The sequence below is a fragment of the Chiloscyllium plagiosum genome, unplaced genomic scaffold (assembly GCF_037043375.1).
Source record: "Chiloscyllium plagiosum isolate Xiang-an unplaced genomic scaffold, Cpla_swu_hap1 HiC_scaffold_2, whole genome shotgun sequence".
NCBI classification, from domain to species: domain Eukaryota; kingdom Metazoa; phylum Chordata; class Chondrichthyes; order Orectolobiformes; family Hemiscylliidae; genus Chiloscyllium; species Chiloscyllium plagiosum.
The window spans coordinates 56534087-56549300 of record NW_028270140.1 but is presented as its reverse complement, the minus strand read 5'-3'; the positions used below and the strand labels follow the sequence as shown (position 1 = coordinate 56549300).

Sequence of the window (15214 nt, the reverse complement as noted above, 5' to 3'; positions counted from 1 at the left end):
TCTACCCCCCCTTAATTTAAAGCTATGCCCCCTTGTAATACCCGACTCCATACGCGGGAAAAGGTTCATACTGTCTACCCTATCTAACCCCCTAATCATCTTGTACACCTCAATCAAGTCACCCCTAAACCTTCTTTTCTCTAGTGAAAACAGCCCCAAGTGCCTCAGTCTTTCCTCATACGATTTTCCTTCCATACCAGGCAACATCCTGGTAAACATCCTCTGCACCCGTTCCAATGCCTCCACATCCTTCCTATAGTATGGCGACCAAAACTGCACACAATATTCCAGATGCGGCCGTACCAGAGTCTTATACAACTGCATCATGACCTCAGGACTCCGGAACTCAATTCCTCTACCAATAAAAGCCAGTACGCCATATGCCTTCCTCACTGCACTATTTACCTGGGTGGCAACTTTCAGAGATCTGTGTACATGGACACCAAGATCCCTCTGTTCATCCACACTACCAAGTATCCGACCATTAGCCCAGTACCCCATCTTTTTGTTATTCTTCCCAAAGTGAATCACCTCGCACTTAGCTACATTGAATTCCATCTGCCACCTTTCTGCCCAGCTCTGCAGCTTCTCTATATCCTGCTGTAACCTGCCACATGCTTCCTCACTGTCAACAACTCCTCCGACTTTCGTATCATCCGCAAACTTGCTCACCCAACCTTCTAACCCCTCTTCCAGGTCATTTATAAAAATGACAAACAGCAATGGTCCCAAAACAGATCCTTGCGGAACACCGCTAGTGACGGCACTCCATGAAGAAACTTTGCCATCAACTACTACCCTCTGTCTTCTTCCATCCAGCCAATTCCTAATCCAAACCTCCAATTCACCCTCAATGCCAATCTCCGTATTTTCTGCAGTAGCCTACCATGGGGAACCTTATCAAACGCCTTACTAAAATCCATATATACCACATCTACCGCTTTCCCCTCATCAACCTCCTTCGTCACCTTTTCAAAGAATTCAATAAGGTTTGTGAGGCACGACTTGCCCTTCACAAAACCATGCTGACTATCCTTGATCACATTATTCCTATCCAGATGTACATAAATCCTATCCCTTACAATTCTCTCTAAGACTTTGCCCACAACAGAAGTGAGACTCACCGGCCTATAGTTACTAGGGCTATCCCTACTCCCCTTTTTGAACAAGGGAACCACATTTGCTATCCTCCAGTCTTCTGGGACTACTCCTGTAGACAAAGAGGACATAAAAATCAAGGCCAATGGCTCTGCAATCTCCTCCCTTGCTTCCCAGAGAATCCTAGGATAAATGCCATCAGGCCCAGGGGACTTATCTATTTTCACCTTTTCCAGGATTTCCAACACCTCTTCTCTACATACCTCAAAGCCATCCATTCTACTTATTTGTGACTCAGTATTCTCATCTACAACAATGCCCTGTTCCTGAGTAAATACTGAAGAAAAGTATTCATTCAGTGTCTCCCCAATCTCTTCCGCCTCCACACGCAACTTCCCACTACTATCCTTGACTGGACCTATTCCTACTCTAGTCATTCTTTTATTCCTAACATACCTATAGAAAGCCTTAGGGTTTTCCCTAATCCTATCGACTAAGGACCTTTCATGTCCCCTCCTTGCTGCTTTTAGCTCTCTCTTCAGGTCCTTCCTGGCTACCCTATAACTCTCAATCGCCCCAATTGAACCTTCACGTCTCATCTTGAGATAGGCCGCCCTCTTCCATTTAACAAGGGATTCCAATTCCTTATTAAACCACGGCTCCCTCGCACGACCCTTACCTTCCTGCCTGACAGGTACATAATTATCAAGGACACTCAATAGTTGCCCCTTGAACAAGTTCCACATATCCTTTACACTCTTGCCTTGGAGTCTACTTTTCCAAGCCACACATCCTAAGTCATGCCTCACCGCATCATCATTTCCCTTACCCCAACTGTAACTCTTGCCCTGTAGTACACACTTATCCCTCTCCATCACGAGTGTAAAAATCACCGAATTATGGTCACTATCCCCAAAGTGCTCACCTACCTTTAATTCTAACACCTGGCCTGGTTCGTTACCCAGAACCAAATCCAGTATGGCCTCACCTCTTGTTGGCCTGTCTACATATTGTGTCAGGAAACTCTCCTGCACACATTGAACAAACACTGACCCATCTAACGAACTTGAGCTATAGCTTTCGATAATTCAATAATCAGAGAGCGCTTAAAATATTGATATATTTGACAGGGTAGAGGTTTATATTTCAATGTAAGAATTATTACAAACAAGACAGATACACAAAGGGCACAGATAGATGCAAATCTGCATGATAGCATTGCTTATCGCGAAGACCTGACTAAAGGAGAGGAAAAATTGATAGCTGACTGTCCCTAGATAAAGAGTTTTCAGGCAGGATTGGGTGGGTGACAAAAATGGAAGAGTGTAGCAGTAAGAGTTCAAGAAATTAATCACAATCAATTACAGTTGTGAAAAGGGATGAAATATTAAATGGGCTAACAAAAAAGCCTTTATGGGTTGAGCTTAGAAATAATAAAGAACTAATAGCAGTACACGATAGACCCTCAAATAATGAGAAGGAGAAAGAAGAACATATATGTAAACAAATTTCTGCCTGTAGGAATAAAAGGCCAATAATAAGTGGAGCCTTTAACTATCCCGTTAACAACCGGGTTTCAAACAAAAAAGGGACATTTAGGGTGAAACATTCATGGACTGTGTCCAGAAATTTTTTTAAAAATGGCAAATACAACAAACGGAGTCACAATTCTGGATTTATTTTTCAGAAATGAAAATGGTTAAGTGGGTGAAGTGATAGTAGATGGTCATATTGGGAATGGTGGCCGCAAATCGGTTAGATTTACTATTATTATGGAAAAAGATAGAGATGAATCAGGAGTAAAGAAGGCAAATTTTACAAAACTGAGAAGTGATTTGGCTGAGGTGGCCTCAACATGACTGCTCAAGGATAAATCAGTGGTAAAGCCGTGGAAGCTTCTAATAAGTGAAATGCTGGGGCATAAAGCAGACATGTCCACTCTAACAATAAGAACGGTCCTCCCATTGTTGTCCAGAAAAGTATAAGGAAGATTATATTGATAGAGAAATCTTATGTAATTCACTAAAAATCTCAATAGAGCAGATAGCCTAAAGAATATAGAAAGTGCAGGGATCAAGTAAAAAGGAAATAGGAAATAAAGAGAAGACATGAAAAATATCAATCAAGATAAAGGAGAACCCAGAAATGTTTTACCAGTACATAAAGAGCGAAAGGATAGCTTAGGGAATGTGCAAACTATTAGAGATGCAGAAGGAAACCTGCGTGAAGATGCAGAGACATGGGAAAAATTTTAAATTAATATTTTGTTTCCGTATTCAAAAAGAAAAGGGATGATGTAGATATAGTAATTCAAGAGAATCAGTTTTGAAATATTAGTCAAAATAATCATAATGAGAGAGGAAGTATTAGCGAAGTTGGAATCTTTGAAATTATGTAAGTTACCAGAACTAGATGGATCATTCTTCAGAATATTGAAGGAAGTTCGGGAGGAAATGACCGATGCTTTGACGATTATTTTCCATTCTTCACAGGACACAGGTGAGCCGCCAGAGGACAGGAGGAACCAAGTGTTATTCTGTTGTTTTGAAAGGGTAGAAAGGAAATGCAAAATAATTACAGGCCAGTTAGACTTACTTCAGCAGTTCGAGTGAATCATGAGAGATTAGATAAACTGTCAATTAGAAAGGCATGTCAAAGATAGTCAGCACGGCTTTGTTAGGAGAGGTCATGCCTTTCAAATTTGATTGAATTATTTGAGGAAGTGACAAGGTGGAGCAATGAGGATAGTATCGTGATTGTTCTCCACATAGAGTTTGGTAAGGCATTTAACAGGGTCCCACATGGAAGACTCATCAAAAATATAAAAGCCCCTGGAAAACAATGTCAAATTGGCTTAGTAACAGGAAACATAGGGTAATGGTCAATGGGTTGCGAATGGAAAGCTGTTTCAAGTAGTCTTCTGCAGGTTTCAGAGTTGAGAACCCCTCCTACTTGCTTTGTACATTAAAGATTCGGACTTGAACATGGGGAGTACAACTTTTAAATTTGCAGACCACACAAAAATTTGCCCTGTAGGGGACAGTGTAGAGAATAGCTGTAAACTGAAATGATATAGATCGGTTGGTGGAGTGAGTGGGAAAGTGGCAGGTGGAGTTCAACTTTGATAGTTGAGGTAATACATTTAGGGAGGTCAAAAAGTAAAAGAGAATAATAAACAGCAATACACTGAGAGTAGATGAAGTTAAGAAGAGCCAGGAGGGGACATGAGAAGTCATTGGCGGATAGAATCAAGGAAAGCCCTAGGATTTTCTATAGGTATGTTAGGAACAGAAGAATGACGAGCGTAAGATTAGGGCCAATCAAGGATAGTAGTGGGAAGTTGTGTGTTGAGTCAGGGAAGCACTAAATGAATATTCTTTGTCAGTATTTACACTAGAAAAAAAACAATATTGTCAAGGAGAGTACTGAGATACAGGCCACTAGACTAGACGGGCTTGAGGTTCACAAGGAGGAGGTGTTCGCAAGTCTGGAAAGTGTAAAAATAGATAAGTCTCCTGGGCCAGATGGGATTTATTCTATGATTCTCTGGGAATTCAGGGAGGAAATTGCAGAACCTTTGGCTTTGATCTTTGTCATTGTCTACAGCAATAGTGCCAGAAGACTGGAGGATAGCAAATGTTGTCGTCTTGTGCAAGAAGGGGAGTAGAAACAACCATGGCAATTATAGACCAGTGAGCCTTACTTCAGTTGTTGGTAAAGTGTTGGAAAAGGTTATAAAAGATAGGATTTATAATTGTATAGAAAGAAATACATTGACTAGGGATAGTCAACACAGTTTTGTGAAGGGTAGGTCATGCCTCACTAACCTTATTGACTTCTTTGAGAAGGTGACTAAACAGGTGGAAGAGGGTAAAGCGGTTGATGTAATGTATATGGATTTCAGTAAAGTTCCCCACGGTAAGCTATTGCAAAAAATATGGAGGCATGGGATTGAGGGGGATTCAGCAGTTTGGATCAGAAATTGGCTAGCTGAAAGAAGACAAAGGGTGGTGGTTGATAGGAAATGTTCATCCTGTAGTTCAGTTATCAGTGTACCGCAAGGATCTGTTTTGGGTCAACTGCTGTTTATCATTTTTATAAATGACCTCGATGAGGGTATAGAAGGATGGGTTAGTAAATTTGCAGATGACATTAAAGTCAGTAGAGTTGTGGGTAGTGAAGAAGGATGTTGCAGGTTACAAAGTGACATAGATAAGCTGCAGAACTGGGCTGAGAGGTGGTAAATGGGGTTTAATGCGGAAGAGTGTGAGGTGATTCACTTTGGAAGGAGCAAAAGGAATGCAGAGTACTGGGCTAATGGTAAGATTCTTGGCAGTGTAGATGAGCAGAGGGATCTCGATGTCCATGTACATAGATCCCTGCAAGTTGCCAGCCAGGTTGATAGGATTGTAAAGAAGGCATATGGTGTGTTAGCTTTTATTAGTATAGGGTTGAATTTTGGAACCATGAGGTCATGCTGCAACTGTACAAAACTCTAGTGTAGCTGCACTTGGAGTATTGCGTACAGTTCTGGTCACCGCATGACAGGAAGGATATGGAAGCTTTGGAAAGGGTTCAGAGTTGATTTACGAGGATGTTGCCTGGTATGGAGGCAATGTCATATGAGGAAAGGCTGAAAGAGTTGAGGCTGTTTTTATTGGAGAGAAGAAGGTTGAGAGGTGACTTAATTGAGACATAAAAGATAATCACAGGGTTAGATAGGGTGGACAGGTGAGAGCCTTTTTCTTTGGACAATGATGGATAGCATGAGGGAGCATAGCTTTAAATTGAGGGGGGATAGATACAGGACAGATGTCAGAGGTAGTTTCTTTATCCAGAGTAGTAGGGGTATGGAATGGACTGCCTGCAACAGTAGCAGACTCCCCAACTTCACAGGCATTTAAATGGTCATTGGAGAGACATATGAATGAAAATGGAATAGTGTAGGTTAGATGGGCTTCAGATTGGTTACACAGGTCAGCACAACATCAAGGCTGAAGGGTTTACACTTTGATGTAATGTCCTATGTTCTATATAAGTTAGAGATCTTTGTGTGCAAGTAAATAAGTTTGTAAAGAGGGCAGAGATATTGAATGCAAAAGTAGGCATATAATGATAAAATTATATAGGACATTGTTGAGGCTACAATTGGAAAATTGTGTGCAATTCTGGCTACCACATTATTGGAAGGATATAATTGCTATGGAGAGAGTGCAGAGAAGATTTACTAGAATGTTGTCAGGACTGGAGAATTGTATATACAAGAGAGATTGGGGTTGCTTTTCTTGGAACAGAGAAGGCTGAAAGGTGACATGATTGAAGTTTTCAAAATTGAGAGTGGTAGAGATAATATAGACAGGAGAACCCTGTTGGCAGAGATTTCAAGTCAAGTGATGGAAGGATTAAAAAGGGACAGTAACAGAAAACAATTATACACCGAGGATGGTGGGTATATGGAATTTGCTGGCTAAGTTAATGGTGGAGGCATAGACCCCGAATACTTGTTAAAAACATACCTGGATCTGCACCTTAGTACAGTAAGCTGCAGGGCTATGGGCTGTGTGCAGGAAGATAAGATTAGAAAGGGCACCTGGGTCTCTTTGGGTCAGCATGGACAAGGTTGGATGAATGGCCTCCTTCTGTGTTGTATAATTTTTGTTGCTCTAAGCTTCTCACTATTTCATGTCAAAAATATATATGCATTAAAGAGGTAACCAGGTAGACACATTCAACAGAAAGAAATCAAATGCCATTTGTGTCCTTCCAATATTCTGACATGATGGCAAACTGTCTTTTTTGAGCTGTCTGCAGCCTTTGAAACAATTGATAGGTCATTATCCTCTGATACCTTTTATCCTGTTGGTCATGGGGCAATTCAAAGCATTCTCAGTGGGGAGGTTTGTGGGTTCAAGTCTCACTTGAGCACAAAAATAAAATTTACAAGAAGGCTAACTCATCAGCTTTTTGCAGGCATTTCATTTGATCAAATCGGCTGCTGCATTTCCATCAAGAATAAGGAGTAAGAGTAGGCCTTTAACCCATTGAAACTGTTCTGTTGTTCAATAAGCTCATGATGATCTAATTTTATACTTAGTTCCAATTTCCTGTCCAATATACATAACCCTTAACTCCCTTGTAAGACAAAATTCTTTCTAACTCAGCATTTAGTGAACCAGCCTTCACTGCTATCTGGGGAAGTGAATTCTAATCACTATTTATACCCTGAGAGATGAAATTTATCCTCACTTTTGCTTTGAATGGGAGGCTTTTTATTTTGAAACTCTGCTTGCTCATTTCAGGTTCTCTCCTCAAGGGGAAACATCTTTTCAGCTGTCACCCCATCAAACTCCCACAGAATTGGATTATTCTCATTCTTCCAATGAGGTCCAACTTGTTCAAACTTTCTTGGAGGAAATTTCCTTCATTCCAGAAATTAATAGAGTGAAACTTCCCTGAACTGCCTCAAATACAATTTCCTTCCTCCATCAGTAACAAGATCAAAGTCTCTGCAATGCAGTGTCAATATGGACTGACCAATATGGTAGACCAATATAGTCTATATCTGTAGCAAGACTTCCTTATTCATATACTCCATCTCCCTTGCAATAAAGGTCAATATTCCATTATTTGGAGGTGCCAGTGTTGGACTGGGGTATATAAAATTAAAAATCACACAACAACAAGTTATAGTCCAACAGGTTTATTTGGAAGCAGTAGCTTTCGGAGTGCTGCTCCTGACAACCACCTGATGAAGGAGCAGCGCTCCAAAAGCGACTGCTTCCAAATAAACCTGTTGGACTATAACTTGTTGTTGTGTGATTTTTAACAATATTCAATTAAGCTTCTTAATTATCAACATGCTAAACTTTCGTGATTAATGAATAAGGATATCCACATCCCTTTGTATTACTGAATTCTGTAGTGTCCCTCTATTTAAATAATAATCTACCTTTCTATTCTTTCCTTCAAAGTGGATAACCTGAAATTGTCCTACACTATACTCCATCTGCCAAACGTGTTCCATTCACTCACCCTATTTCTGTTCATTTGCAGACTGTGTACCTTCTTCCCAACTCACATTCCTAATTATTTTGTACCATCAACAAATTTAAGTTCAATACATTGATTATGTTTTCCAAGTCATTTATATAACTTGTAAATAATTGAGATAGCAGCACTGATGCCAATGGGTATCCTTCAGTTTGTCAATCTGAAAGTGATCCACTCACCCTGAATCTGTATTCTGTTAATTAGCCCATCTTCTATATATTGTAATGTATGTCCATCAAGAACAGTGAGTTTGGATGTTGGATTAACTGGTCTACAGTCTTATACTTTTTGTCTCTGTCTTGAACAGGTGTTATATTCGTTATTTTCCAATTCACTTGAATGTTACTAAATTTTCAAAGTTAGGCAAACATTCTGCCACTGCCAAGTTGGACTTGGCACTACTTATTTTTCATATGTTGATTTTCCTGTATTTGCCTTACTTGCCATGAGCAAGCAGCACTAACTAAGGTTAAAAGAAACTGCATGTGAATTTTAAAGATAGATAGTCACTTAATAGTACAGAGACTGAAAAAAAAGACATATTTTGACAAAGTTTTTTGTGTTGCACTCATTAGGAGAAGTTACAAGAATGCCAATTTAAGGGGAAGCAACAGTTATTCTGTATGTGAGGAGGGCGCTGATTGGTTCACATGTCAGTTCTTTTTTCTTGCCTCTACCAATCAAATGAAGTTCTGTGTTTACACTTGCAGGATATTTAATTATGCAGATATTTAGAAATTTCAGTGTATTCAGATAAGTCAGCATGATTTTCTGAAAAGGAAAACATGTTTGATTAAGTATTAGAGTTCTAATGAGGGAATATCAAGAAAGGTGGATATACTGTATTTAGATTACCAGAAGGCATATGATAAAAAGACACATCAAAGGTCACTATACAAATTAAGATCTTATGATGTAGAGGTTAACATTTTAGCATTGATTAAAAATAAGGTTGGTTAGTAGGAAATAAAGGTTGTGCATAAATGGATTGCTTTTTGTTTGGCAAGATGTGACAAGTGGTGTACCAGAGGGAACAGTGTTAGGCCCTTAATCAGTTACAATTTATATCAATGGCTTAGATGAAGGTATTGAATGAATGGTTGCTAAATTTGCTGACGATGCAAATGTAGAAGAATAAATTGTGAAGAAGACTTAAAGAATCTGCGATATAGATAGGTTGTGTGTGAGTAACAACCTAGTAGATAAAAAATAACGTGAGAAAATGTGAACTTGTCCACTCTGAAAGGAAGAACAGAAAATCAACATATTCCTGAAATGGAGAGACATTGCGGAAATCTAGGGGTGCAGGAAGATCTGTGTGTACTGTTACATGAATTGCAAGAAGTTCATTTTATAGGTGTAGCAAATGATTAAGAAGAGAAATGGATTGTTTTTGTTTATTACAAGACACTGGAATATGCAAGTCGGGAAATGTTTCTACAAGTCTTCTAAATAGTGTTGGTGAGGACACATCTGAGTACCATGTACAGTATTGGGAGTCTTATTCAAGAAAGAATATAAATACATTAAATGATTCAAAGAAGATTTACTCAATGGATACCTGTAATGCATGGAGATGAAGGGGTCATTTTATAAGGAAAGGTTGGACTGTTTGGGCCTATTCAATTCCACCTTTCACATCTGAAATTAATGGGTAATACTGGAGTGAACTGGGGAAACCAGTAAATATCCAGGCTGCTAAGTAAATTATATTTTCACCTTCATTAGCAGAAACCTCACAGAAAATTGATTTGTTTTCCTTTCTTGGGAAAAGAAGGTTCAACATTTTGTGGGGGAGAACATCTATTCCAGCATGAAAGAAGATTTTTAAAAATCAGCTAGTGAATTTCAACCCACTCTTGTTGACCACATGATCATCCTGCATCTTTTGAATCAATTTTAATAAAAATAATTTGTTTAGTGCCCTTTTAAAATGAGGTAACATTCCTTGAGGATTTATTTTGTAATTAAGACTTCACAAGTGTTTCTTTTGGAGAACTTCTGGTATTATTGCTTCATAATTTGCATTATTCCAAATTATCCAAAACCAAGTAGCATCCAGGTCAATCTGTGCTCAACACTATGTATTACCTCAATTTGTTTTATATTGTGTTGAGTCCAGATGGTTCACAGTATTGCAACAGAAGTCTTGTTAAAGTTCTGAGGCTTATCATTATTACACTTGGTATAGATGTACTGTAGTATATTTTGTGTTCTAAAAATATTGAGAATGCCAAGAATTCCCTTATCGTTTTCATAATCTTATAAGCTTGTGATATCAGTCTATTTCAATATAGTGATTTTGCTTTAATCTGAGAGTTCCACTAATTACTAACCCTCTGTTTTTTTTTTTTTAAAACATTCATTTTTCTTCTCTGCATGAATTCCCTTTAACCTTTCGCACGCTAGTTTCTTGATATATTTGAACTCTTTCAGTAGGTGACCATTGTGTAATCCACAGTCAGATTTAACCCATTTGCAGTGTGGTCTGTGTGGCATAAGACACCCTTGTAACAAGAAGTACTTTAAGTGATTGGTCCATACCATACAATTTTATTAAGGTTGGATTTGTTAAAATGCTCTACATTTGATTCAGAATATTCAATTTTGTCCATATTCATGGTAACTCACCACCACGGAATGCTCACTAAATGCTGGACTAGCTGGTGACACCCACACCTAATGAATTAATGAAAATAATTTCGTACATTTGTCCAGTTACATTTGATTTTGAGCACTTATTTTTGCATTTTCTAAATTCTATAAATATGCAATTCTCTAATTATCAAAAAATTACATCTGATGATTTTACAGACTTGATCTCAAATGGTCTCGTATAGAAATGATGGAATCAGAATACCGGGTATGTGAAGATGTAGGACTATTCTCTGTGAAAGTCCTGAGGACAGGGTATTGTATGGATTCTGCCTTCGTTGGGATAAAGGTAAGTCTATTTCACTGTTTTTACAAGCTCCCATCTCCACTTCACAGCTATCATTATAATACAACCTGTTCTGAGAATACATACATTTGTGTATGTATTCACATCAAATTTTTGCATTATTTTCACTGCATTTAATCAGTGGATTCAAATCCCCAATGTTTTGGTACAACTTTCAAATATTTGAATCCCTGTCTGCAAGTTCCATCAACAAGCTCCCTTAATTTTCCATTCAAGCCACATATGTTGAGGGAACACTACTTGAGGATTTCTCAACAGCTGTCAGTTCACTGAATGTTCTAATGTTTGTCTGTACACATTGCCTGAGCAAGTTAAACCTAATTTGTGACAGCCACTTCATTGGCCTGGGGAGAACTGCAGGACCATGACAGAAATACATAACCACAGTTCACAAGAACCAATACTTTCGAGGTCATCTCCTGATGCTCATACTGATGATATACTACTGTCTTGGATCACAGATTGTATCCAAATGGTTCATTTCTGATTTGGTTAAACGTAGTTAAGAGAAGGCTCGACCACAATAATTTGCTTAGATATGAACATTTGAGTAATAATAACAGATGAGAAAAGAAAGGAACATTTATTGAACAATAATAACAGATGAAAAAAGGAAGGAAAGTGAACAATAAGCCTTCTGCCCATTGGGGACCCCTTGATCGATAACTGGTCTAGAGGTTTAGGTTGTTCTTGGCATCCCAATCTGAGGTGAAGTCCAACGACTTGGACTAAGACTTTTTCCCTTATACAGTGTAACACAGAAAAACAGATACAGAAGACAAAACTGCTGGCTAGTACAGAAAACACAGCTACAGAAAAACAAGCTGCAGCTGCCATTGTCAGCCTGTGCAGGAATGTTCACAGGACTCATTCAAGGTCATGCAGCTTGTCGCAAAGCATCAACAATTTTAGCTTTTCAGCCCATCTTATACAGCTACTTAAAATCATAGAATTATGCAGTACTGAAAAGGGCCTTTGGCCCATCAAGTCAGTACTGCCAGAAATAGGCTACCTACACTGATCCCACTTACTGGCACTCAGCCCATAGTCTTGAACATTATGGCATTTAAAAAGTGCTCATCCAAGTACTTTTTAAAGCTTGTGAGGTTTCCCACCTCAACTGATTTCCCAAACAGTGCATTCCAGACTACCATCACCTTGTAGGTGAAAAGGTTTTTCCTCAAATTCCCTCTAAATATCCTGTTTGTTACATTAAATTTTGTTCCTTGTTATTCATCTCCAACAAAAGGGAACAATTGTTCTTCATTCACCCAGTCCATGCCCTTCATAATCTTATACATCTCTATCAGCGTCACCGCTCAACTTTCTCTCTTCCAAATAAAGAAATCTGAGCTTTATAGTTAAAATGCTTCATCCCAAGTAACATCCTGGTGAATCTCCATTGCTCCTCTTCCAGTGCAATCACATCCTTCATAAAGTGCGATGACCAAGACCACACACAATGCTTCAATTGCAGCATAACCAAAATTCTGTATAGCTCCAACATGATCTCCCTGCTGTTACAATCAATGCCATGACTGATAAAGGAGGAGAAAGTGAGGACTGCAGATGCTGGAGATCAGAGCTGAAGATGTGTTGCTGGAAAGGCAGAGCAGGTTAGGCAGCATCCAAGGAGCAGGAGAATCGACGTTTCAGGCATGAGCACTTCTTCAGGAATGAGGAAAGTGTGTCCAGCAGGCTAAGATAAAAGGTAGGGAGGAGGGACTTGGGGGACGGGCATTGGAAATACGATAGGTGGAAGGAGGTCAAGGTGAGGGTGATAGGCCGGAGTGGGGGTGGGGGCGAAGAGGTCAGGAAGAAGATTGCAGGTTAGGAAGGCGGTGCTGAGTTCGAGGGATTTGACTGAGTTCCCCTGCAACCGCAAGAAATGCACAACTTGCGCCCACACTTCCCCCCCTTACTTCCCTCCAAGGCCCCAAGGGATCCTTCCATATCCGCCACAAATTCACCTGTACCTCCACACACCTCATTTATTGCATCCGCTGAACCCGATGTGGCCTCCCCAATAATGGGGAGACAGGCCGCCTACTTGCAGAACGTTTCAGAGAACACCTCTGGGACACCCAGACCAACCAACCCAACCACCCAGTGGCTCAACACTTCAACTCCCCCTCCCACTCCACCAAGGACATGCAGGTCCTTGAACTCCTCCATCGCCAGACCATAGCAACACGGTTGGAGGAAGAGCGCCTCATCTTCCGCCTAGGAACCCTCCAACCACAAGGGATGAACTCGGATTTCACCAGTTTCCTCATTTCCCCTCCCCCCACCTTGTCTCAGTCAAATCCCTTGAACTCAGCACCGCCTTCCTAACCTGCAATCTTCTTCCTGACCTCTTCGCCCCCACCCCCACTCCGGCCTATCACCCTCACCTTGACCTCTTTCCACCTATCGCATTTCAAACGTCCCTCCCCCAAGTCCCTCCTCGCTATCTTTTATCTTAGCCTGCTGGACACATGACTGATAAAGGCAAGCATCCCATATGCCTTCCTAACTATCCTCTTAATATGGCCTGACACCTTCAAGGATCTTTGAATAAGCATCCAAAGATCCCTCTGTTCTTCTGAATTTCCTAGTGTCTTGCCATGCATTAAGTTCTTCCTTGTCTTATTGTCTCTTCCAAAGTGCATCACTTCACATTTATCATGGCTAAATTCCATTTGCCACTGATTTGTCTGTCTGGCCAACACTTTTATATCCTCCTGTTACTTAAATCCTTTCTCCACATTGTCAACCACACAGCCAATCTTTGTGTCATCTGCAAATGTATTTATCATCTTCCTCAAATTCTCATTTACATAATTTATGAATATCACAAACAAAGAGGGACACAGGACTGATCCCAGTAGTATGCCACTGCACACTGTGCTCCAGTCATACAAGCAGCTTTCTACCACCACCCTTTGTCTCTTACCCCTAAGCCAAATTTATACACATCTGCTCGAGTTATCCTGGATCCCATGAGGTTTTAGATTCTTTATCAGTTTCCTATATAGGATCTTGTCTTTAGAGGGTCAAGCATGAAGGAGGAAATGGCATTGGGGAAATTGATGGGATTAAAACCCAATAAGGTTTTTTTCAGTATATTAAAGGAAAAAGAATAACTACAAAGAGAATAGGAGCCCTCAAGGACCAAAGTGAACATTTATGTGTAGAACCGCAGGAGATGGGTGAGGTCCTCGAAGAGTATTTCTCTCTGTATTTACTGTGGAGAACTACATGAAGTCTTGGGAACTAGGGAAAGTTAGTGGTAATATCTTAGGGACAGTCCATATCACAGTAGAGGAGGTGTTGGACATATTGAATGTATGTAGGTGGATAAATCTCCTGCTCTTGACCAGATATATCCAAGAACACTGCTAATGGCTAGAGAATAAATTGTCGGGGGAGCCTAGCTAATACTTTTGCATCATCGTTAGCCATGGGTGAGGTCCATGGAGGTTGGCATATGTTGTGCTTATTCAAGATGGGACCAGTAAGCCTAACATCCCTGGTGGGTAAGATTTTTGACAAGATTCGGAGATAAGATATTCATGCATTTGGAAAGACAGGGTTTGATTTGGAGTAGTCAGCACAGCTTTGTGCATGGGAGATCATGCTTCACAAATTTGTTAGAGTTCTTTGATGAAGTGAACAGAAAGGTTGACAAGGGTGGGGCAGTAGACCTGGTCGATAGGGATTTTAGTAAGGTTTTTGATAAGGTTCCACATGGTGGGCTCCTCTGGAAGGTTAGATCACATGGAATCCAGGGTGAGCTGGCAAATTGGATACACAATTGGCTTGATACTAGTGGATAATAGTGGAAGGATGTTTGTCGGCTGGAGGCCTGTGACGAGCAGAGTGTCTCAGGGGTCGGAGCTGGACCCATTGCTGTTTGTTATCTATATCAATTAGATTACTTACAGTATGGAAACAGGCCCTTCGGCCCAACAAGTCCACACGGACCCGCCGAAGCGCAACCCACCCATACCCCTACATTTACCCCTTACCTAACACTGCGGGCAATTTAGCATGGCCAATCCACCTAACCTGCACATCTTTGGACTGTGGGAGGAAACCGGAGCACCCGGAGGAAACCCACAC

The 15214-nt window shown here is 40.3% G+C and overlaps 1 protein-coding gene across 2 annotated transcripts in view; it reads left to right on the top strand.

The window, feature by feature from the left end:
- The window catches only part of frem1a (Fras1 related extracellular matrix 1a), a 410320-nt gene that overhangs the window by 339783 nt on the left and 55323 nt on the right, over positions 1-15214 (top strand). For both annotated transcript variants that reach the window (XM_087996893.1, XM_043714338.2), the window contains exon 28: positions 10963-11092. In XM_087996893.1, coding sequence (XP_087853019.1) covers positions 10963-11092 — 130 coding nt within the window. The remainder of the gene's footprint in view (positions 1-10962; positions 11093-15214) is intronic.